General features: G+C 30.4%; 2 protein-coding genes across 2 annotated transcripts; one reads left to right on the top strand and one right to left on the bottom strand.

The window, feature by feature from the left end:
- Positions 1-6,750: 6,750 nt before the first annotated feature.
- Positions 6,751-10,567, top strand: LOC137834889 (O-fucosyltransferase 20-like). Its single transcript, XM_068643116.1, has 6 exons — positions 6,751-7,921; positions 8,166-8,331; positions 8,833-8,922; positions 9,056-9,339; positions 9,430-9,688; positions 9,909-10,567. Exons 1-6 carry the CDS (start codon positions 7,239-7,241, stop codon positions 10,137-10,139), a joined length of 1,713 nt encoding a protein of 570 aa, XP_068499217.1. The 5' UTR covers positions 6,751-7,238; the 3' UTR covers positions 10,140-10,567.
- Positions 10,568-18,946: 8,379 nt separating this feature from the next.
- LOC137834890 (S-adenosyl-L-methionine-dependent uroporphyrinogen III methyltransferase, chloroplastic) lies at positions 18,947-22,968 on the bottom strand. The gene is made up of 5 exons (XM_068643117.1): positions 22,207-22,968; positions 21,594-21,671; positions 21,397-21,466; positions 20,460-20,737; positions 18,947-19,737 (listed from the first exon to the last, which is right to left on the bottom strand). Exons 1-5 carry the CDS (start codon positions 22,717-22,719, stop codon positions 19,591-19,593), a joined length of 1,086 nt encoding a protein of 361 aa, XP_068499218.1. The 5' UTR covers positions 22,720-22,968; the 3' UTR covers positions 18,947-19,590.
- Between the last annotated feature and the right edge of the window lie 4,338 nt (positions 22,969-27,306).

Raw genomic sequence — 27,306 nt, forward strand, 5'->3', positions numbered from 1 at the left:
CCAACTTTTTTTTCCCTTTTGAATATATATAAATACTAATAAATTATTATAACAAGTTAACATAATAGAAAACTAAATTGATGACATCTTTCTAGAAGTTGAGCTTAAACTAGATAAGTTAATATGCACTAACTAATGCCTTAACTAATTGATATTGAAATGATTAAAGTAAATGCATCAAGTTTAAGAAGATTCATGCCTCTAATAACTCTAATAAGATTATGATAATCAAGATATTGAACATAGTATATACTATATGATATAAATTATTCTATACGATGATGATGATATATGATTCTTCCATAATATATAAAAAAAAAGATTAGGAAATATAGTTGATGTTATGATGTATCCATGTCAACTGTTTAGCTTGTGCATGCATTTGACAATTGAAATCAAATATTTTTGCATACATTTGCACGCTTTCTTCATAACCTGGAATTTAGACTAAGTAAAACAATACTTTTATTGATGTGTAGTTATTAATATATTAATTTTTATTAATAAAAATAGAAATTCATGACCTATATATCTTTTATTTTCTTTCGTATTCATAACAAAGTCAACTTTATATTCTCTCATCATGAAGTCTTTTTATATCTTAAAGAAAGTGAAGTAAGTATCAAATGTTTAAAAGTGTAAAGTATGGCATTATTAAAATATTTCTTAAACTGATTATATTTTATGTATTATGGCGAAATTGTATGGTTTTTTTTTAATTTATGTATTAAATAATTTTTTTTACGTAAAACTAAATAATTTATGTTTTTTTTTCTATAAGTTACATATACATTAGAATTATGTTTTTCTAAAAGAAATAAATGAAAAATATAAATCTAGACCAATACTAAAAGATAATGTTCATTATCTTATCTAGATGCGGATAAAAAAAATTATTTTATCTGGAGATAAAATGTTTATTATCATCAACATCTTTATCTCATAATTAATCTGTAAGATAATTAACAAAAGTTTACATTTTTATAAATAAATTTAATATCAACTATACTAAATCAGATATTATAAATCATTAAAAATTTAAATGCCTTATTTGTTAATAAGAGGTTATATCATTTAAAAGTACGACTTCAAGAATAATCTATAATAAAAAAAGTACTTAAACATAATTAAAATATATTTTTATTCGAGACATATAAGATTATTGTTAACCACATTTTTTTCATATAGATATTTAATACAAATAGATAAGTTAGAACAACATCATATTAGTTTTTTTTTTTTGCGATAAATGAATTTATATTTTTATAAAATGGGACTGAAATACTATTATGAAAATTTGATTATTCTAATCATTTGATTTTTTTTATGTAACTCCAAAAGTAATCATAATCATTTCATCACGCATGGTGTCACGCTCTCACATGTTTTATAAAAAAATGAAAAACAATGACATCATGTTTAGAAACACTCATGAAAACAAATTCAAGTTATTCGAAGTTTAATTTTAGATAAAAAATATTAAATTAGGTTTTGGCAGGTATATGATCCGAAACACAATAATATGCCACTTACCTACTATTAGGATATTTTTATTTTTGATTTTAAATAAATTAAATAATCTTTAACATATTTAAAAATTATACATGACATGCTGAGTATTGGTTTAAACTTTAACATGGTTGAAATTGATTTTGAATACTTAATCCACTGGTATCTTAGTTTTACTGTATGAAAGTTAATTTAATATAAATATAAAGGTAATTAATTAACTAATTAACTAACTATACTAATTAAGCTGTTAATTAAATAAAGTTATACCTTGACTTGTTACAATAAATCCAATAAATTACCTAAAAATTTAAATATTAATAAGTAAGTTAACTTGTGAAATGCAAACATGTCCTCTTCTAGGAAAAGTCTTATCTATAATTGATGAAAACTTTGACTTGAAAACAAGAAGCATAACCCACACGAAAATGAGAATGGCCAAACTTTATGCAGGTGGGTGGTGTGAGTTTAGTGTTATTGATTATATGTTAGAGAGAGTTTAAGAAATGAGTTTAAGAGAGAAAAAAAAAACAGAAAGGGTCTTTATCAATGCCATTATGATCTTTCCACTTATGAGCAGCCAAAGAGTAAGAAAGATTGGAATGTAGTGTGCTCTTCTTTCATTGCCTCTTAATTTCTCTTCTTCACTTCATAATCATCCATTCATCATTCTTATCATTCTCACAACCCCACTTATATCATTTTCTACTTACTTCATCATCACTTCTCTCATAAGTAACTTCAATGCCAATTAACCTTTTTTTTTTAATTTAGTACATATATCAAGAGAATTTAGCTCAATTGATTCAATGTGAATTGTAAAGGAAATTATTTATTTTATTTAATAGTTATGCATATTTTGTTTAATTAATCTCTTAAAGTTGAGTTTTTCTTATTATTCTATTAAGAACTTAATGGGTTGAAAAAGTTTGAAAACAATAAAAAAAGGTATGAAAAACTCGTAAAGAACAAACACAATTTATAAAACTAAATATGATAATAACAATTAATTTAATTACAGTTAGATGATGTTGGATTTTAAAATAATTAATACAAAAAAGAAAAACATGAAAAAAATTAGTTTCTTCATAAATTAATTCAGAAAAAATTTATTACAGTTTATCTCTTTTTTTAACTTTTATATAAACTAATTTTAGTTTAAAAAACTATTTATTTCATTAAAATATTCAAATATTTTAAAAAAATCTTATCAATTATATTCCGATAAATTTAATAGTATCATATCATTTAGAAATATTGAAAATAGAGAGAGTAATAATTTAAATACATATTTTTTTTTAATTTTTAATAATTTTTAACAAACAAAATGGTAATAGTTATCACAATTAATTTGAATTCCCATAAATAACTATTTTAAAATAAATTATAACACAAAATTTCTATGAATAGATTAATTTTTATTTATCTTTTATAAATTTTGATGAAAAGCTGTTCCAAAACTCAGTTGCAGTACTTTAAAGACATGTTGTTAGATGGGTACATATTTATTTAGTTTTGTGTTGTTTTTTTGTGTGCAGTTTCCGAAAGCTTTGGTCCTCTCTGTACATCGTAGTAAGCAAAAAGAGCATGGGGCCCACAGAAGGTGAGACTCAAATCCCATGTGGAATGCTGGATGCGTCGTTGTCTCCCACGTGGCACTCTTTGACAGCAAGGTTTTATCACACTCCAGCTGGCATTTTCTTTCACCACGGAAATAAATAAACCAATAACAATATTATTATTATTATTACGTGAAGTATTTATTTTGTGATGTTATAAATATTTTAAAATAATTAACTAATAATATAATTAAAATAATGATTATATCATTGGTAAATGTTTGTGAGCAGAAGACGTTTGAGTATGAGTGTCCAGCGCACGAGGCCCCATCATCATCATCATGATTAACTGAGAGATTTTTTATACAGAAGTTTTATTCCATAACTTTTAAAAACAAACAAAAACATAAAAAAGAGTGTAAAATAACATAGATAATGCATATTTATAATAATATTATAATTTATTGAATGATTACCTTTTTTTCTCTTATCCAATGTGTTGTTGCTGGTCTGATGCATGATCCATCTGGCAAAAGCAGAACAGAATATCCTCAGAAACTATAATCTCTCTTATAAAAATGATGAAAAATTAATTTAAGATGTTTTTAAAGAGTGAAGTTATGTTTATTATTATTATTATTATTATTATATTATTATTATTATTATTATTATACCTGAATGGATGTCAGGGGCTTAGTAATATTGATCCACATCGATACATAATGGTTGTCGTGTATCCAACGTTCAATTTTTCAAGTCTTTCTTCCTTCTCGCATGCGTTTGTCCGGTCGGTGCGGTACCTACGATTGCACTCCGACGCTCAAGTCAGTACTAGTGCTTAGTTAGATTTCTCTGATAGTATGAAAACGTACCTTTTCCCCTTTCAGAAGTTTCTTTAGTAGGTTGACTTGGGCCTTGGCTGTGTGGGCCAAGTAACCGATTGCTAGAGACATGCTTAGTGGTCTATGGGTCGTGTCTGGTGGTTTCCTGATATTAAGAGAGTACCCTACGAAATATCTTTGACTCATTCGAGGAAAGTTACAACTGTTTATCCTCCACGTGTAATCATGTTTATTTATTTAATGTGTCCACCTCGATCGGTACAATAATAATAATAATAATAATAATAATTATAATTATTATTATTATTATTATTATTATTATTATTGGATATGATGAATATTAAATATGAAAGTGGAGTGAAAAGAAAGCATAGTGACATAGCAAATGGCAGCTGGATTCTATCATAAAACGACATGGCATTCCTCTGGAGATTGCTCAACAGCATGTTGTTTATTAGTAATGAACAAATATCTCTTATGCCAAACACATTTTATCTTCTGTAATTATGAGGATGAGGAATATGTTTATGTATCAATGTTTCATCCTATCCTTCTTTGCATTAATTTTCTTAATGTAATATGTATATTTTCTTCAAATTATTTTCCATCATTTACTAAAAAATTAATTCTCAATATTCAAATTTTATTTTAGTTAGTATTACATTTTATTGCAATTTTTGTTCATATTATTCTTTAAGAAAAGTTATATTTAACATAAGTTTTCTACTAAAGGTAACAACAAAAAATCACCCTTATTAATATATAATATTGGATTTATATCGGTAAATTCTAAAAGTATGAATGTTAATTCATTAACGTTGTATCGACTCTATGTAGCGTCAGTTTAATCGATCCTACACTGATGTTATGTAAATGTATCATAAAAATTTCAAAATCTAGTAAGTTATGTCATTCAACAACAATGTATATATTTGTTCATTTATAAAAAAAATGTTGGATTATGAGAAAGTGTTTTTTTTTTTAAATATGTAACTTATGTTTTAAGGATTTATAACTGAAAAGACAAAACCTAATCAGTTTTATAATAATAAATTAGAATTAATGTAGAATGAATTAGACTTAATAATATTAAGAGTAATTAATATGATAATAAACTTGTAAATCTTGTAAAGGATTAGTTTTTATTATCTTAGTGCTACTCATTCCATTAAGGATAATTTTTTTCTATAAATAAATTTAGATTACCTAAATTCGGGTTTATTTCATCTATCATATTTATGGTTTGGTTAGTTTGTGATTTTTATATTTTTGTTTATAATATTTCAATATATGGCAAATGGTTAATAGATATTAAGGTGCCAACTTTTTTTGAAATTTCTTTAGTCCACAGTGAGCATGTATATTTAATATCAATCTTTTATATATGTTATTTATTTCTTATTTATTGTTATATATGTAACACTTTTTTTGTAATTTTTAATTTATTGTGCACCCAAAATGTAATGGAGAGAAAAATGTGTTGGAGATTATAAAAACTAATGGGGCATCTAAGATTTACTTAAAATAAGTTAAGAAATTACCATGAAAATTTTAATTGAAAAAAATTGAAATTGAAATACTAAAATTACATAATTACATTAATATTTGGAGGACTATATTTAGTAGAAACATAATGAAGTCTGTGGAGTTAAGTCGTTAAAAAAAAATATTTATAATCCTCTTGTGAGATAAGTCTACGTATATTTTTTTTTTTCAATCTTATATTAGGTGAAGAAAAGTTAATTTGTATTAGTCAAATTGTGAGAACATAATAAAAAATAACACTTAACACAATAATAAGTAATTGAAGAAGAATAACAAGAAACAAGTTGATATGTTAAGTTTTATAATAATTTTTAATATGAAAATTTTTATATATAAAAAAAAAGTGTGTTTAAAGCAATGGAGTTATAATATTGAAACATGCTTATTTGATACGATATTTCTGTATGGTAATATGCTGCATGTGGGAGAATTTCTGCTTAAATGTCTGTTCATTATTTAAATATTCAAACATGGTTTAAGGTAATTTTGTTAAGTGTGAAAGCTTCAAACTTTGGAATGTTTTAGGGTTTGTGCTATGCACTGTGTTGTGTGAAAGAGGATAGGATTTGCTGCATTCAGTTTTAGAATTGCCATATTTTGCGGGTCAAATAACCCTTGACCAAAAAGAGTGATGTTGAACTCTTGTCAAATTCTACATGTTATGTTGAATTTTAGTGATATGCAAATGGAACCAAAAAAAAAAACTACAAAATTTATGCTGGTAAATTATGTTAACATTTCATGTTTAATATAATTTTAAACACTACAAGTTCCCAACAAAAATTAAACAAAGCAATTTTGTCATGTTAAAATAAATTTCAATCAAAATAGAAAAAAATAAAGCAAAACTCTACTAATGAACCTAAATACATTATTGGAATAAAGTTTATTTAACATTCTAATTGAGTAATATATATTTGAAATAAAATTTATTTGTTTATTTATAAGTATTGATATGTTGATAATTATGTAGTAGATTATAATTTTATAAAATTAATATTTTATTGAAATGGAATAATTTTAAAATTGTTCATTCTATATTTATACTAAAATGATATTTTTTTTATATCAAATAGATAGAACTAGTGCCAAGTTGAGGTAACTCTATGAAGATATAATTATCCATATGATTTTACTTCTAAAATTTGGCCATGGAATCCATGTATTTTGTGTGACATTGACACTCCTATGCCTACACCATACATGGTAGAGACAATTCCCTTGATGGATTTAGGTGTTGTTGAATATTAAAAGCTTGAAGAAAGGAAGGGATGAAAAAGAAAAGATGATTTTGATTACCAAGAATAGCATCTATAGATGAAAAATGAAACAAGGATGGGGCTTAAGGGTCATTCTTTAACAAACATGCCACATAATCCCCATATCCATAAAAAGTTGAGATTTGAGAAGGATAGTGTCTTTATAATGAATGCCAAATCCCAACACCTTCAACAAAAAAAATTCCACTTTAAAAACCATGTCCACCAGAACTAAACCAAACTTGTCCAAATCCTCAAACCTCTGTTTCATTCCTCTGATTAGGGGTTGAAACTTTGATCTAACTTCTTCTTCCCGCCGACCCTCTTCTCTCTCTTCATTTCTCTCTCTGAAAAGTGAAGACTTTTGAATGAAAACTTGATTGAGGCTCTTTAAAAACAAACCAAACTCATTGTCTCTCATTATGTTCTTCTTCTTCTGAAGGAAGTAAAATTCTGAACAATAAAGGAAAAGTACTAACTCTCTCTTTCTTCCTCTCTCTCTCTGTGAAGATCATCTATTTTCGATGGCTAAGTCAAAGAACAATGCCAAGAAGTTGTCCTACATATCAGTTCCTTCTCAGATCATCAATTCCATATCATCTTCTTCTCTGCAATCTCTTCTTGACTCTCCCAAGAAGTCTTCAAGGAGCACCAACAGGTTCTTTTTCTTCTTCACCAACAGCATCTTCAGGAGGCCAAGACTGTGGTTTTTCACTCTCTTTTTCTTTGGTTTCCTTGGCATGCTCAAGTTTGGCCTCACCCTTAACATCCCATTTTCTCCCCACCCATGTGCCACAACCCTGCCTCAGAACATGATCTCACCCCCACTTTCAAAGTCAAACCTTGGTGTTGTGAGAGACAGTAACATAAAAGATGAGGTTTTGTTGGCAAAGGCTGTGGTTTCCCATGTGGAGCTGAGAGCACAGGGATTGGACAAGGTGGAAGGTGATGGAGATGTTGAGATGAGCGAGTTCTGGCAGCAACCAGATGGGTTGGGATACAAACCTTGCCTGAGTTTTAGCAGGGATTACAGAAGAGCAACTGATGGGGTTCTAAAGGATAGGAGAAGGTACCTCATGGTGGTGGTTTCTGGGGGCTTGAATCAGCAAAGGAATCAAATTGTTGATGCAGTTGTCATTGCTAGGATTCTTGGGGCTGCTTTGGTTGTTCCTATATTGCAAGTCAATGTCATTTGGGGTGATGAAAGGTACATTTTTATTCTTGTCCATAGCCATATGGGTTTATCTTATTGATGAATTCAAAATTTGAAATATTAGATACCTAGTTATGTTTAGGCTTAAAAAATAATTTATTTTCTTATTCTGATCCATTTGATTAACTAGAGTTAATTATATTTCTTTCCTTATTTGTGTTTGTTAGAAGATAGTGTGGTGAGACTTTGATGTTTTTCCTTATTTGTGATGTTTTCCATTGGTTTGGTTTGATTGCAGTGAGTTTGGTGATATATTTGATTTGGAGCACTTCAAGAGAGTTCTTGCCGATGATGTGCGAGTGGTTTCAGCATTGCCATCAACGCACCTAATGACTAAACCAGTGGAGGGAAGTCCTCCCCTTCATGTCACTCCCAGTTGGATCCGTTCAAGATATCTCAGAAGAGTAAGGGCCTGTTTGATTCTCTTCTCCCTTTTTGTTTTTAAGACTGTTTTCTAAAACAGTTGTACAGTACTCGACAATCAATTTCTCATCCAAAATCTATAAAGTTTTGAAAATTATTTCCACAAACAGTGTTTTAGAGACCAAAAACAGTTAGAAGATGTCCTCTCACCCTCTTCTACTTTCTTCAAGTGTTCTAATAATCTCTTTTTCTGTAATTCTTAATGGGGGTTAGCTTCTCCAAATTTTGAGTCCTCCTAAAGTGATGGTCCATTGATATATGATAGTTCATGTGAGGGTCATTTTATGGATGGCACCTACATTCATATAATAAGAGTAGCAATGTTGTAGGAAAGTAAGTATAGGCTTCAATGGTCCCTACCAATGGGTTACGTTTGCAATTGCATTGTTAAGGAAAGCTTTTCTGATTAGTAGTAGTGAGTGTTGTTATTGTTGTTTGGAAAAAGGACTCTTTCCTGACTATACTATTGGCTGTCTGTGCAGTTCAACAGAGAAGGTGTTTTGCTCTTACGTGGTTTGGATTCAAGGCTTTCAAAGGATCTTTCTTCTGATCTTCAAAAGCTTAGATGCAAGGTATTTAGAGTTCAAATTCGCTTCCTTTTTATATATTGTAAAGGGAAAATACAGCTAAAATCACCCTTTAGAAATTCGCTTTTATAACAACTAGATGCAGATTGTGAAAGTTAGTTCTCATCTTGTGTTTCAGGTTGCTTTCAATGCACTGAGGTTTGCTCAACCGGTTCAGGAACTTGGGGACAGGATTGCAGAGAGAATGAAGAGCAAGGGACCTTACCTTGCTCTTCATCTAAGAATGGAAAAGGATGTGTGGGTGAGAACTGGTTGCCTCCCTGGTCTGAGTGACGAACTCGACGAGATTGTTAACAATGAGAGGATAGAACGGCCGGAGCTATTGACTGCAAGATCAAACATGACTTACCATGAAAGGAAGATGGCTGGTCTGTGCCCTTTGAATGCTGTGGAGGTTACCAGGTGAATAGAATAACACTTTTGGTTACTTGGTTGTTTTCAAAATTTGAGTGTAATAGGATTTTCTGATAGATGTTTTGGTTGGATTTATAGGCTTCTGAAGGGTCTAGGAGCTCCAAAGAATGCAAGAATGTATTGGGCCGGAGGAGAACCTTTGGGTGGAAAAGAAGCATTGCTTCCATTGATCCAAGAGTTTCCTCATTTTTATAGTAAGGAAGATCTTGCCTTGCCAGGAGAACTGCAACCGTTTGCAAATAAGGCATCCATAATGGCTGCCATAGATTACATAGTCTCTGAGAAAAGTGATGTTTTCATGCCATCTCATGGAGGAAATATGGGCCATGCAATTCAGGTATGCTTGTTATGTTGTTAGTGATTCTTCTATTCACAAATGTCAAGTTATTTTCACTTGTTTCTTTGTTTTGAAAAATGGGAGAAATGGTGAAAACATCATTTTACTATTTTTACCATTTCTTATACAAAGTGAAACCAACTTGGTAATTTTATATTTTTTTTGTGAAAACAGGAAATTAAAATATACAATAGTACTCAAAATGTTGTTTCACTTTCAGGGTCACAGGGCCTTTGCTGGGCACAAGAAATATATAACTCCAAACAAGAGACACATGCTCCCTTATTTTCATAATTCTTCCATCTCTGAACAAGAGTTCAACAGAATCATCAAGGAGTTGCACCAGGACTCATTGGGGCAGCCTGAACTTCGGACTATCAAAGCTGGAAGGGATGTTACCAAGTATCCTATTCCTGAGTGCATGTGCAATGATTCACATGCTAATTCTTGATTTGAAAATAGTACCAAAGTTTGTGGCATGAAGGCTACTTACTAGGCTACTGAACAAGGAAAGGAGTGCTACTTTCAGCAGGATGTGCAATTTTGATTCCTTTGGAACACTTCAAGTGCCTTTCATTTCAGGGTAATCATGAAAGTTCTGGGCACCCTTTTTCTACTACAGATCATTTCAAGCACTCCTCTCTACTGGGAGGTGTACCATTATTCCTTAAACACGTTTACCAATGTGGCAATGTACATTTCCATCGTCATTCAAATGATAGATTCAAAATAACATACAACAGAAGATCATTCTTTGATTTTTTTTTACACAAAGATTGTATAGGATACATGTTCTCTTTAGCTGTGTAATTCTTATCACAATACGAAGACTTGTTGACATTTGTGTATATATTATCATTAATTTTTGGATTCTTGTCATCTGATCATAAAGATCACCTTGTGCAACCCTTGCTACCATTTAACTCAGCACTGCGAAAGTAAGACAAGTTAAGAGCTAGAAGAAACAGAATATATGATTTGATTGGTATTCAAATACCAGAAAAGAAGAAAATCTTTGTAAATATTCTTATTGTTTTCATAAAGCTTAAATCTATTGCATTTTTTCTTTTCTTTTTCATTGGAATGTTATTTTGGCCAGTTTAATTGTGCTTTTAAAGTGTTTTTTTGAAGTGACTAAACAACTTTTCCATAAACAAGCAACTAACAAAAAGCAGTTTTGTTTTAGCAAGCATTATGTACTGAAATTTTAATTTCTTCACTATTATTCAATCAAAAATTACCATGCACAGTAAGTTTGGCAGATATTTATTATAATATCTGAAAAATTAAATTCAAAATGACTTTTTATTAGTGATTCACTGGCCTAAGTAACTTCAGTGAAAGAACCTCAAGACCTTGTTTAAGAAGACTAAAGTCCTTCAAATTATTGGCATAGGAATTTAGTTTATTGTTTGTTTTAACAAGAAAAATGGTCTTCTATGAACAAATTTGAAAGAAAACTATATTCTGAAAAGTTATTTTACAAAGTTTAAAGTAAAGCAGGTGCAATGCAAGTCTGTAAATGAGCAAAAGAAGTTAGGTGGGACCAGTGGATTGCAGAACATAACATTATTGTAAGGTTGGCACTATGTGTTTGTTTTGGCATTATTCTGGTTGAGGTTTGATGTTGGTTTATTCTTGTCTAAATTCTTATTTCAAAATCATCCAATTACATCACACATTCTACACTTTCTACTCATGTATTCTACTTCTGCGAATAATATTGCATGGTCAAATTAAATTTTGGTCCCTCTTTTCTTTCACACTAATGTCCAAACAAAAACTTCATACACACCATAACTAATAATGTTCATGATAAAGATTTAAAACCATATATAAAGTTAATGAATCAATAGTCTAAAAATACTTACAGTAAAAAGTCTTATTTAATATCTATTAAATAAAAAATTGAACATGATCTGTTATTCTTTCTACACTTGATGTAATACACATGACTACCACTTTTGACGTGTAGATTCCTGAATCATGAAACAGATCCTCCTTTCCCTAGAATGAACTTTACAGGAATTTAGCATGAAATTGACTGGATTGAAAATTATTTAAAAAAATCCATTTGATCCAATGTTTCTGGCTTGAGTGCAGTTTGGAACAAAAACACATCATGTTATTGGTGGAGTAACATTGAGACACAATTTGTAATCATGTTTCCATGAACCAGGGTATGAGAATGGCTTCAAATGTTCTTGGCTAGCTATTAAACAAGTCAAACAACACCAGGACCTACTCTAGTTTGGTGTTATCTTCTTGTCAATGTTATCCACTAACATCAGCTGTACCTGAAAAGTTTGAAACCAATGAATCTGCCAAGTGTAATAATGATACCTTCTAAAATTATTCTGACTGGCCCCCCTTCTAGTTTTTGCTGCATCTGCCTGCTACTCTTCAACTTGAATATAAGCACTATTCACTGCTTTGATTCTCTGCAGAAAACCTGCATTCACCAATCAACATTTACATCTGCAATGGTAGTTGAAGTTCTGTTCTAGTAGAGTTTTGTATGATTTCACATAATTATTATATCTGGTTTATCTTTCAAAATTTTGTATATATGGACTAGTGTGTCAGCAGATTCAGGATATATATATCATCTCTCAATAAAAGGGTATGTCCTCCACCCTGGTACCATTGCACAATGTCCTAGCAAAAAGCTCTAAGATTCCTTGATCACCACCAACTGGTCCCCATGAGACAAGATATCTGTAATACTGTAACAAGGCTGTGTAGCCTTGTGCATGTCCTGCAGTGGAATTCAGCATCAAAGTAGTGTGTGACATGGTGTTATTGGGACCCCACATGGCCCAGAAATCCAGAGTTTTCTTCAAAATTTATGGGATTATTCAAAGAAAAACAGGTATGCATGCATTATTCAGGTGTGTGCACCCTTTAAGAAGCTAAAAATAATCTCAATTTTGGGAAAATTTCTGCAGGAAAGGAGCCAAAGGGCTAAAAGTTTATGCAGTAGGGAGACAATAATTGAATTCAACAATTGTTTTTGTCACTCCTGGTAATGCAATTACAGCGAATCAAATTCCTCTAAACCACACATGTATGTTTGCATCACTCATCTTTTTACTATTACAGGAAACAAAAGTTTGGATAACTCAGAAAAATTAGCTACTTTAACCAGCAAAGAAGGTAAGTGTCAGACAAGTACTGTAAATAGACCACACAAACATAATCAGTGTTTTGTTGACATCTTGCTTTTAAATTTTTTTGAAATGTTTTAATCAAATTTATGATATCATGGAAAAACACAACTATTTGTTTCTAATAAAGACCTCAGATTAAACTTTAACCTTTTATTCTTAATTTTTAAAATATTTGTACTGGTCAAAGTTCTTGAATTGAATTTTTTATATATTGAATAAGAGTGTTATGTAATATTGATTTTTTACAACATTATTGTTGTTATTATTATTGATCACAAGTTTTTTAAGAGATTTAAAAAGTGTAGTAAAAAATATAAAATAAATTAAAAATATAAAACAGATTTTTTAAATTTAAATTAAGGATTAAAATTATAATATGGAAAAGTAGTTTAAAATAATTAATTAAAAATATTGAGATTAAATTTTAATGAGCTTAAGAGAAGGAACAAAATAAAAATTAATTTAAGAGTAAATTAATTTTGGTTTTGTGATATTGGTTTTATAATATAATTAAGAATAAAAAATTTAATATAATGATTTATAAATAAATTAAATGAAAGAGAGAAAAAATATTAAATTTTATAGAATTATTATTATTGATCATATTTTTTTTAAAGTAATGTAAAACTACAGTAAAAAATATAAAATGAGTTAAAAAATATAAATTCAAATTATGAAATTTATGTTAAAGAAAATGTAGACATTTATAAATATTTCTTATTGCAAAATTATTTTAATTTCACATATTAAAATTTTAATTTTAAACTTAAAGTCATTATTAATCATTTTCAACTTTTATCACCAAATTTATACCATAAAATATATTTGTTTACTGGTCGGACGTGTTCGGGTCCTCAACCTAAGCACTTAAGTGTAGTAGCTCGATTAGAGAGGTCAATTTGAGAGATACCTAGCACGGTCTAAGGTGAATAACATGTCTAGTGGTTTGTAATGAGGTTAGTCCAGATGATTGACAATCCATATTAAGAGGATAACTAAAAGTAAAACCACATGGTGAATAACTGAAATAGTTGAGCATATAAATATTTTCAATGTAAATAAAAGTTGTTAGAAATATGTTGCATTTTACCTGAAAAATAAAGGTCAATAGAATATTCTTGTCGTTGAAAATTATATTATTGTTGTTGAAATTATATTCTTGTTGTTGAAGTTATACTCTTGTTGAAGAAATTGTTGAAGGAATGTCTATAAAAGGGGGCTAAGCCCCTGAATAAAGGTAAGTTTTTTTTGTTAGGACTGTACACTGAATTTTTTTTTTATAATTAGAATGTTCTTACTGACTTGATCGTCAGTCCCCTCTGTTACAATGTCTCGATACAACAAACATCAAGTAGAGAGGAGACAATGCGGAGTCCACATTAAGTTCGATCGAAGTCAACCAGAAAGAACATTTTTTAATTATCATTTCAAATCATCTTAACTTTCTAATGTATTAGTAAACATGTTTACAATTCCTTTAATTTTTTTTTCATATTCAAATTTTTTTATCATCGTTTTTCACACTTTTTATGCTACCCAAAATAATATTTATTTTATTTACAAATACATCGATGAACACGATCAATAACACTCTAGACTCACAAAGTACTCAAAACACCTAAAATTTACACTATACAATATTGTAAGAGTGTTTTACAAAGCACAAAGAGAAAAAGCCAAAACTTTTATGTTGTGTTTGGATTGAGGAGGGAATTTGTGGGGAGGGAAAATAGTGAATTTGTGAGGATATGTGAAGTTGTTTGGATTGAGAGATGATAGAGTGGATTTGTGAGAATAATTTATTGTAAGTTTACAAATTTATTTGTTATTAAAAACATTTGAATAATGAATTATGATTTTTTTTTTAGGTTTGAATTAATTAAATTTTTCTAATATATAGTATCCATAATTACTTGTATTGTTTTAAAAAAAATTAAAAAATATAATAGGAAATATTTTTTTGTGTTAAATTGAAATAAATTTATTAAATATATTAAAATTTATGAAAATAATATTTATTATTATATTTATTTGTTATTTTATATAATTATATATAATTTGTTGATATTATAATTTTATTTTTTTATTTTCATTATTTATAATTATATGTTGTTATTAATAGTATAATTAAATATTTTTAAAATTATTAAATAAATTTATATAATATTTAATTTTTTATATTGTAATAAAATATGTACAAGAATATTTGAGTAAAATAAAAAAAATTCTACATGAATCACTATAGATCTCTTGAAGAATGAAAAAAAAAAACATTCACTCTCTCACTCTTAAAACAATTGAAAAAAAAAAACATTTATCATTTTGTTGATATTGATGTGATATAGTGTAAGTTAGAAAATGATTTATTGCGTGAAGCAAAAGCCTTAATTATGTAAATGTACTTCCACATTTGAAAGTATTACGTATGCAAGACAAATACTGATGCGTAAGCCATTAAGTGTTGACCTCGTTATTCGACTTTCAACACATTGCCTATGGATACCTTCTCTTACATTAAAGTTAAAATTATTTATGGTTTCAAACATTTTTAATGTATAGTTTAGAAATTTATTTTGTTTTATACTTCACAACTCAAAAATATATTTTAAATTTTATAATTTAAAAATTTATCGTAAAGTATATAATTTAAAATATATTTTTAAATTAGACAATTTATAAAACATTGGATTATAGAATATAAGAGTACGTCCTAGATTACGTAATATAAAAATGTATATTGAATTATCTAAAAATCTGAAAATATATAAATCTGAAAATTTGGAAAAATAAATTATGTAATTTAAAATATATTTTAAAATTATATAATTTAAAATATATTTTCAGATTACTAGACATTAGAAAAAGTATTCTGCACTACAAAATCTAAAATCTAAATATTTAAAAGTACGTTATGATTATGAAGTACATTTTTAGATTGTGAAATCTGCAACATGTCTGTGAATTCCACAATCTAAAAATCTAAAACATGAACATTTTAAACATTTTTAACACTTTTATTGAGATGAATAAAAACTCATTGCGGGTGCAAAGTTACCTATGTAGCACACTTTTCTAGTTAGATAATTTTTTATCTGTGTGGTTGAAATGATGTGATTTTCTTTCTGCACTCCCATAATTCTCCTTACACCTTCATATGGGTGGTGAAATTTTCATTTTCCTCTTAATAAAAAAAATCCACAACATTCCCTTTTCTTCTTCTTCGTCTTCCCATCACCTATAATTTTTCACTAAACGTCAATGGCCAAGTGAACCTTCTCAACCTTCCACAAGTTTAGTTGTAACTACAACTCCATAACAAAAAATAACTTTTTGTTATGGACGAGCGTCTATATGAGGAAGAAGAAGGAACATCTAGCGCAAGTGCATAAGAGATAGAGGCTATCGTCTAATGCAACAATCTAGGGACAAGGACAATTGTCTAATGTTGTTTTTGAACAATAGAGGAAGATGGAGAAGAGGAAATGATCTAGATGTGAAGACAACACATGAACATTATAAAAATGGAGAACCAATAATGGATCTGCACATGAATTAAAATGAGAGAAGAACAAAGTGTTTTACAAAAATGTTTTGTCTTCTATTTTACAATTGCAATTCCTATTTATAAGAATTGACATCAAACATAACAACAACCAAACCAACAAACATAACACGTTACAATTCTTCCTTCTTCCCATTATGAAAATCATGAACAACCTTATTAGTAGTGTTTTTTTTTTATCAGCAAATAATAAATAAAATAAAATGAGACACTTTAGGGGTGTCTCAACCCTTATACAAAAATCCAAAAACAGGTTTCCTAGAACCCTACCAACTAAGGATCCAACAAACATTGTACTACAGATATATCTAAAACCCCAGACAAAGGTAAATAAATCCAACAAATACAGTTATATTACCCCACCAAAGAGGTCACACCCTCAAATAAGAGCATACATCCAACAACTAAACAAGGTCTTTGCCATCAAGCTGAAGGACCTTACCCAAGAGACAAACTCAACAAACCAATACAATACATACCATCCAACAACTAAGTCATAATTATGAACCGACTAAGTTGTACCAAAAACCCAATTGCTAACAAAGACAAACCGATCCTTATAAGAAAGATACGTAAGCCAAAAATACCCTACAAAATACATAAAGCATCCTCTCGAACTGGCCACACTAGTAACCAAAACACACCACATAAGCTTTTGCCACATTCAAACACCGTAAAAAATCCAGCACCAAACCAAAAAGCATACAACAAAAACACTTCCTTTACTGCAGCACAGAACAAAGTCATCAATCCGACCCTGTCAAAAAGGAATGACCAAGACACTTGCACATCCACGCAATACCTTCCAAGCCTCAGTCCAACCTTACCAGATAGGAGTTACCGATGAAACCTGCACAAACCTCATCACGACTACCAAGACTGAAAAAACGTTAGTTAAAAACGCAAAAAATCAGACTTTCAAATACCTCATACAACAAAGAGGTTCTAGACACCAGTCCGAGTAAGAGAAAACAACCGATTTTTCTTTTACTGTGACCCAAGACCAAGTCTTCCTTTGTACCACGGTAAAAACCTCCACAAGATCCACCCGCCCATTTTCAAACACAACCTTATTCCTGTGATTCCAAATTTCACTCACAATACCTACCCAAATACCCCCCCAGCACCTGGTAACTGCGTGGTTCAGACCAATAGGTTTGAACATCCTAAAATGTTTTTGTGCATCACAATGAAGCACCAAAGGGAGCTCCAGCCAAGTAGTGTACACACCTTATTAGTAGTGTACACATCCCTAAACATAATAAACACAACAACAACATCAAGCACGTCCCCACCAGTCATGAAATCTCATCCCGTATGCGTAACAATTCATTGGGACAATAACCTTAAAAACCTTCCCCGAATATTCATGCAACACTACTCTATCTGCAATACAAATTTGTATGTTGGATTGTGCAATCCAAAATGTAAAATTTTATTATGGATTTAAAAACACCTTTTACGGTTTAACATGATGCATTATAGATTATACAAACTGAAAGGTAATTATGGATTTGGAAATACCTTTCAAATTGTACTCGAATGCATCATGCTAAACAAGATTCTTTTAAATCCAAAATTAGTTTCCAGATTGTACAATCTAAAACGTATTCCCAAATTCATAAAAGTTTTTCGAATTGTACAATCTAAAATAAAAAATTATATTTCATATTAATTTATAGATTATATAATCCAGAACGTATTTCCAAATCTAAAAAAACCAACCTTCTTAATTATATAATCCAAAATATAAAATTATATTCTAGATTTTACAATTCGAAATAGAATATAGTTTACTGCATTAAACGTGGGAACACTTAGTCTAATCTCAATTCGTAGTACTCTGATGAACACAAATTCATTCATATACTCCTCACACTCCATGTTTGCATCATCAAATCCGAGTTCCTAAGAAAGATTGTCAGCGACCTTCATAGGGATCAATCAAAGCCCAATAGATTAAATTAGTGGGTGGTTGCTCCTTTAATACTCAGTTGAGTCAATCTAACTTTCACCTCCTCCAACGAACCCTACACTTCGAAGACAAATTCTTCCTACCCCCAACATTTTTGAACTTACATCCAACACAATTTTAAAATTCTAAAAATACTTTTTAATCTGAAAATAAAAATCTGTAATACAAAAAATAATACATTAAGGACATTTTCGTCTTTTCTATATTGAAATTGGGTGTAGAAAGCAATTGCCAACTTCGAAATAAGTTTCCACTCCCGTGACCCATCCGACCAAATCGTCACCATCAAAACATGTGGCAACTCGACCTTCTTCATTGTCATCTTGTATTCAGTCCCGAAGTCATACACAGAATTATAAAATAATTATAATAGTAGATTTTACAAATTAAGGTAAAAATAAATTCAAGAGCTAAATTGATCTATTATTTTTCTTTGGGAAAAAAAAATAAAACATATTCTTCCTTTGTTATGCTCATGATGTAAAGTCCTCAGAATTTTAATTTAGAAATAATTCAATGACAAATTTGTTGAAGAAGTGGAAAACAAAAACTCAAAAGAAAACCTTATCATGTATATATTTTCTTTTGGTTACAAGAATACCATCAGGTATATGATTTTGATTTCAGCAAACCAAAACTGAATTCTTACAAACCATCAAGTTCACGTGAAGAAGTCAGTATCTTTATCATCAAGAGACAAGAACAATGAATGGAAAACAGAATCAATGAAGTAACATATGGAGACACTCATCTCCACATTTCTTCTTGAAAGAAAGATTCTAAATAGCTTATGGTTATAATAACACAAATTTCCTCCAATCACCAAGTCATAACTGATCAAGATAACACCAGCTACCGAAATCAGTGTGTTTCTTTATAAAAATGAGAGTGAATCTGTGTATTACTTTGTTTTATTCCCAATCTTGAACATGAAAAAATCAAAATTGGTTCTGAAACAGTTCCTGCCAAAGACAACCACTCCAATTGATACCCCAAGACTGGGGCACAAGTTCTGCATTTCCATAAACATCATATAGCTTTGTTTACCTTTCCCAGCCATCTTGGATAGATCCGAAGTAAGATCACCATCACCCCTTGTTCTGTGCAAGCTCATGCTAAACCAACCCTCACCATGGTAACCCTTCATTTCCACCAGGCTTCACATCACAATAATATTTCTCTACAGCATCATCCATCATGTCTGCATTAAACATGGTTCTTCTATTGTTGAAGTTGGCCAAAATGGGGATAGTTCAACAACTTTTCCTATTATAATCAGCGTTGGTGACACCAGCTGAGCTGATGCAATTTTCTCAGAAAGGTCTTTTAGTTCAGCAAACACCTGCATGATTGTGAATGATCACTTTCATGTTAACAACCATTCACAACTACAAAGTAATCTGTCTCACAGCTCACTGCTATCATTATAAAAATTCGTTTAGTCTTGACTGCATGAAAGGAACTGTTCAGGTTGAGCCCAAAAAGAACATACTGTTATTGATGAACAGAAAGAATGCACAATTTCTCTGGATATTCGAGAGATCCAAGACTCTCCCTAGCCACAATACTAACTCCAATTGACTAGCCACTTCCTATTTATACACAACACGTGTTATTTCTCTAATTATTCCAGCTCTCAATTAACTCTAATTACTCTACTACTTAATGTAACTGACTAATCACTGGATTGTTTAATACACATCATACACTTCCTTCCCACACCACATATTCAATCTTCTAAGATGACCATCTTTTACCACAATTAAATTGTTAAGATTAACAACAAATGCATCAACAATAAGGATTTGGATAATCTTTTTCCTTAGGAACATATATGTCATTTTCAAAATGAGAAAGACACCACCAAATCCTGTACTTGTGGGTACCTGCATTAGATATGGTGGGTCCCATGTTTTGTCAAAAAATTAATCACTTTCATACAAAGTCAAGCATCATAACAGTTTTGTGTAGGAGTAAGAGATGATAGAAGGAGGTGGGGTTTGGGTGGTGGTCTACAGAGTAAAGACCTCCTTAAAGAAAGAAAAGAATATGTTCTGTGCTTACTATGCGCTGCTGAAGTGTTGTCCCTCGCTCAATGGCTGCAGCTGGGGTCTGAGGGGACAAACCATGAAGCATTAACTTCTGTGCAAGTGAAGGGAAGGTCGACAAGCCCATATAAACCACCAAGGTAGAATCAGAATCAGCAGCATTTTCCGATACAAAGAGAGGATCAGATCCTCCTTTCCTTGAATGCCCTGTGAGAAATCTCACACTATTTGCAATGCCTCGGTGAGTTAATGGTATTCCCAACTCTGCGGCTATTCCAGATGCAGCAGTTATACCTGCAAGAAATGAGAAATAATTAATTACAATAATCACCACTGTTCTGCCTTTTCTTATAGAAATCATTACATAGTTTATAAATCTACTGATGTCTTTCACATGCTACATAACATGATCGTTTAAAATGAAAAAGAACAGGCAACGTGGGGACAATAGAAATCATATTTTATGCTTTCATTCAATATCCTTTCCCAATGGCAATAACAGAAGTATAAGCAGTAGAAATGTGAAACTACTTTCCACAGGATCAATGAGCTAATACCCTTTGCAATAACCTTCCACAGTTTACAAAGTAGAAAAAATGAAAAAGTAAATACACTTTCCTTTTGCCCTTTTCCTTTCAAAAGGCAATGGCAGTGCGTGATGTTTAGGTCTTAGGACCAATCATATTTCCATGCCAACATAAGTTGGACTAATCATTGACTTGCTACTAATGGCTCAGAAAGATATGATTATACAGAATGAAAATACAGATAAGAAAACTGTTTCATAAATTGTAAGATATGCATATGCCTGTGACTGATTGATCCAGAGATACTTTGTTTCATGTTCTAAAACTAACCACATTCTGCTTCTATAAGTGAAAAACCTTTGTATACACACACACACAATAATGGAGCACTTGTGCCAATTGAATGATTACATTCATGAGTCATACCTGGAATAACTTTGACTTGGATACCTTGCTGTTGCAAAAAGTCCATTTCCTCCCCACCCCTCCCAAACACCTACAAGTACCCAATAACAATCATTATAAGACATCTACATCTGTTCATCACACAGACCATGACAAACTAAAACACTAACTTGCTTCGCCAATACAATCCACTAAAACAATCCCAAACAAAAACTTACCAATGGATCACCCCCTTTAAGTCTCACAACAGTTGCCCCAGCTTCTGCAAAACTCAAAAGAAGTTCATGTATTTCCTCCTGCCACAAATCAACCATAAAAAGATCCATTTTATCAACATCTAAGACTCGAAATATCTCTACAATTTCAAAGCAAAAATCACACCTCCAAAGGATATTCAGAAGTTGACACAAACGCATTTTTTGACTCCAGCATTAACCCATCATAAATTCCAAGAAAACCCCACAATCCAAGGTTACAATAAACAGTCCTTACCACAATTGCAGCGACAAAAACCACTACTATCGTAATTTTCCACAGTATCAAATCAAGGACTAAAGACGACATTGTGACAAGATCACGACCACAACAACCAAGTTTATCAGTAATTTTGGCCTCAATTTCATGGTTTTTGAGTATTAGTGACCGCAATTGCAACCACATTCATCCATAATTTTCTGCAATATCAAGAATTACAAAGCAACGACCACAATTGCGGCTGCAACAACCACATTTATCCACAATTCCCCACAACATAAAGAATCGCAACAAAACCACAATTTAAAAACTTAGCAACAACCCAATTACCAAAAAAAAAAATGACAATATCTTTACCTGTGTTCTACTATGGTATCCCGCAGTTTTTCCCACATAGAGAAGCTTGGCCTGAGGGGCAACCAAATCCAGCACATCATTGGACACCAATCTGTCATACAGCAGCAAATCAGCACTCTTAATCACTCTCACAGCCTTGAGAGTGAGAAGCTCAGGGTCCCCAGGCCCGGTTCCCACCAAGAACACATTCCCTGGCACACACTCCCCTCCACTGCACTTCCCCTCACTCTCCCTCTTCTCCCTCAGCACCTCCAGCAGCTTCTTCAGCTCCGGCAGCTGCAGGGCTATGTCTTCCTCCCTCGCGGATCCCGAGTCGCAGGGGGGAGTAAACGACATCGTTTGTCTATCATCGTACACCCATCGGTCCCTCAGGTACCTCTCTCGGGAGTGCTTCTCCGTGAAGGGGGAGGCGGAGAAGGAAACGAGGTGGCGGCGGGGAGGAGAATAATGGGGATTTCTGGTAAAGGGTGAGTTGAGAGAGGAAAAAGATGCGAGCTTGTGAAGAAGAGCCATGTGGGTGGTGTGAGCAAAAGGACAGTGACCTTAAAGGCTCCGAATTTGTTCTTTATATTTAACCAGAGGCAGTGAGTGTTTGTGTTTGAATTGGATAGTGGCAACTGAAAATGGACTTTGGGGAGATTGAGGAGACAGTCTCTGTTGTTTGCCTTTGGGCTTGTGGGAGGGACATGCCTTTGTGCCTCTGTGCTTTCCCTTTTCTTTGTTTTCTTCTGTTCCATGGTCAAAGTACAGAGAGCAGAATTTGGAGGATTTGTTAATTACAGCTATTAAAGAATAAGTTCTCCAATTTCAAATACAAGTAAAATAAAAATCATTTAAACTAAATAATTAATAATATTTGATTACATTTATTCCATTTATAAGAAATTAAAACTATTTTTTTTATTAAAACTTAATATTAAGAATAAAAGAAGGTTATTAGAAATCAAATTTTCACTGGTTAAAACATGTTTTAAAATAATCTATTTAAATAAGATAAATTTATTGAAATTTATTTATAATGAGGCCAATGCCTATGATTGTCTTACTAAAGGATTAATTTAGTTATTGAAGTTGTCAATTGTATCTCATTATTATATTTAATTTTTTTAATTTAAATAAATTCATGAACATTTTAGAATTTCATTTAACATGCTAAAATTAATAATTCTTTTCATGTCGCCCTTAGTGGAACGACTTAAGAAATAATAATTACAACATATACTTAGGAATCAAAATAAAAAATTTAAAATTAAATAAAATTCTAAAGTTTTAGAAACGTACTAAGTTTTCCTAATTTCAAGGTTAATATAACAGTAAAATAACAACTTTAATTATTATATTGACCATTTATTTATTTATTTATTTTTACTTTTTGGATATTCAAGACTGTAAATAATTTTAATGCTAATAAATACAAAATTAATTAAAATTATATGTATTAGGTGTAATGTTTATGTTTTCTGCGATTTTTTTACATGAGAATGCCATCTTTAATATTTATGGCCGTATATACAATCAATAGATATATTCAAACAAAAAATTATTAAAGTGTTTTACTATTTTTGATTAAGAACAAACCAGTATATTATTTACATAGAGCATGAACTGAATTTATAAAACTTTATCTGTCACAAAGCTTCAAACTTGAAAACTGTAGCAGATGTGTGGCACCAGAAATTTTCATAATATGGGAATTAACCACTTTGATAATGGATGGAATATGTAATGAATAATAGAGACACATTATGTAGGATAAACATTTGAATAAGAAAAAAAAAACACATTCTACATGCAATATTGCTTACATATAAAAAATGCTTTTGAGAATTTTAAAATATCAAGAAAATGCTAACATTCTATCACTTGTTTATTTATGCTATTATCAATCACAATAAAAAAAAAACAAATACATTAATCATGGTTATAGATACTCTAATAATAATGAGTATTATCATCCATCTATTATAATATGTAAAGTATTTTATCATAAACGGTTAATTCTAATGAATAAACCATATGTTTATCTTATGTCAAATTAAATGAGATTTATCAAAATAAATAAGTATATACATAGGATAAATGAGAAAACATTAAACTAAATAATAGTTTCTAAAAATAAAATGAATCTGTAGTTCATTCCAGAAGAATTGAATCGAGTGTGAATTGAAATTGTAAATTTAAAAACAATATAAAATATTGTTTAACAAATAAAGATAAGAGAAAAGGAGACATATTTATATTGTTCATCTTACCATTTGGGTTACATCTAGTATTCTTAAGCAAATTACTTAAAAGCTCTTACCTAACCAAAAACTTTGGTTACAACACTTTTCCAAGAACAAATATTTTACAGCTATCCAGGTAGAAGTATTTTTCACCCCTCCAAGTACAAATATTATCCACCTCTCTAGGCACAAGTATTCTAGACCTCTCCAAGTACAAGTATTCTCCATCTCTCCAAGTACAAGTACTCTTCACCTCTATAGGTAAGTATTCTACACCTCTTTAGGTACAAGTATTCTCCACCTCTCCAGGTAAATAAGTTATAATCTTCCATTTAGATTAAGACTCTCAAATGAGAAAAACACTCCTGAAAGAGAGAACAATCAAAGTTTATTGGATATACTTCACAATGTGAAATATTTACAATGATTGAGCACACAACTCCAACTCACTAGACGCTTTGATGTAGCAAATATAATCTGTACAAACACACAAACTTGTATTTCACTTGATATTCTTATATATTGCTTTTGTATATTTCATCTTCGTCTTCAAGGTCTTTTTATATCTTTTTGAATATGACCATTGAAGCTTGCAATTTGCACTTCACCATATATTCGTTAGACACTTCATTTGGAAACTCATGCACAAAATCATTTCTTGTGTGTCTTGAACTTGTGTAGTAATTTGAAATGTTTCTATCTTTCTATACATATGACCGTTGATGCTTTCAATCCTTTTAACTCGTAATTTGTTCGAATATGCACTATTGCTCTTTCTTTCGTGTCATTAGACGCTCTATAAGTTAACTTCTGCTTTGAGTGTGTACTTGTTGACATTGTACTTTTAAATACTTTCTATTCTTGTATAAATATCAAGACACTATCAAGACGAGGTTTGAAATCATTTAAATAAGAATAAAAAACACTTTAAGAACATAAGCATTGAGTTTAGAAACTTCCTGATGCTTTTAGACCGTCTAACGCATAGAAGATGAAGTAATTGTCTAATGTGTCCTAACGCGTAGAAGATGAAGTGACTGCTTAATGTGTCCTAACACGTAGAAGATGAAGTGATCTTCTAATGTGTCCTAACCCGTAGAAGATGAAGTGAACGTCTAATGTGTCTTTGTACTATGAGACTGTCTACCAGGTACACAGTGAGATCATCTAGTGAGTCAAAAATGTAGATTGTTGGACATTTAGACTTTGATATCTACACATAAGCAAGCTTTATTATATCCTTTAACATTTTTTATAGTGTTCGTTATATTCGAAACTCATAGAATATCTTATTATGAGACCATCTACTAGGTATTAGATCATCTAATAGAGACTAGATCATGTAGCATCTTAACAAAAACACTATCGATAGTCAAATAATGAAATCAAGTCTCATATAAGATCCTTAAAATGTTTTGGTGGCATGCCTTTGGTCAAAGGATGAATAATCATCTACTTAATATTATGACTAAATATTTAAAGTAGAATAAGACAAAAAAAGTTTTTAAAATCTTTTTATTGTATGTATACTAATGCAAATTTTATTATTATTATTATTATTATTATTATTATTATTATTATTATTATTAAGTTCTATCATATGATTGATAATCAAAATACTATATATGGAACCACTTTCAAATATCAAAGTTATATGGAAAGAGAGAAAGGTGAAAACAAACTTGGTTTTTCCTTCAGTAAGTGCAGAGCATCTTATGAATCTTGTTAGATATTTTGAAAATTTATGGCAAAAGCATGTGAGGTTCAAAATTCCTTGTCTTGATAGTTACAATTTTCATTTTACAAAGAAGTGTTGGTTTGGCCAATTCTTGAAGGTTACGTTACAGAGTTTTTAACATATTTTGATTCAAAAGGAAACATTATTCTTTTTAGCTTGATTCCAAAAGTGGAAAATCATGTTAAATTGGAGCACTTTAGACCAATACCAGTAATTGGGTGCATGCATAAGACCTTGTCTTGTAGATTATTATAATTTTCTAATTTTAAACTTAGTTAAGAAAAAAAGAAATAAAATGTTAGAAATTACTTTATAAATTTGTATTAATAATAGAAATTATTTTAGATACCAATATTTTAGTTTATAAAATAATATCTAATTTAGTTAATATAATAATTAATTATTTTTTTATTTAAATTAATTATTATATAATAATTTTTTTAGTAAATCATGCTCATTTAATTTTTAATTAGGTATAACTTCGTTGAGTTTTTAATTTTTACTTTGTTACTTAACGTGAGAAAGTGAGAATAAGAAAATTAAATTATATTTGTAGTTTCTATTTACAATATTAAAGATAATTTTGCAGGATCAAATATATATTTTTTAATTAAACCTTACATAAAGTTGCATATTATTATAAACCAATAGACTAAAACTATGTAAAAAATTGAAAAAACTCAAACTATAAATAATTAAAATGAAGAAAGTAAAATTGGAATGAAAGTTGCATATGATCTATGAGACAATGGGTATGTTTCTGATATAGAAGTGTGATCTGAAAAAAAGTTGTTAGAGATGGCTACAAGATTGAATGGCGAGGGTTAACTGGAAAGTGAGAAACAACAATGGGAGCTGAAGATGAGTCTTTAGGTTTGAGAGATAAAGAAGATGCTTCCACTGCCACCACAGGGTTCTTCTCTTCCTTGGACCTGAAGCAGCAGCAGAATATGGCTGAGAGAAGATTCATCTTTTGCTTATCAGAAGGTAAAGTAGTGAGTTAGGTTTTGGTTAACTGAAATGGAGGATGTATTTATATTGACCAATTCCTTCCTCAACACGCAATATTTCACAACTTTCTCTTCTCAACAAGGAATACCAACAAAGTAGTGAGTTAGGTTTTGGGTCGTCTAGTAT

Source organism: Phaseolus vulgaris, chromosome 5 (genome assembly GCF_000499845.2).
Source record: "Phaseolus vulgaris cultivar G19833 chromosome 5, P. vulgaris v2.0, whole genome shotgun sequence".
NCBI lineage: Eukaryota > Viridiplantae > Streptophyta > Magnoliopsida > Fabales > Fabaceae > Phaseolus > Phaseolus vulgaris.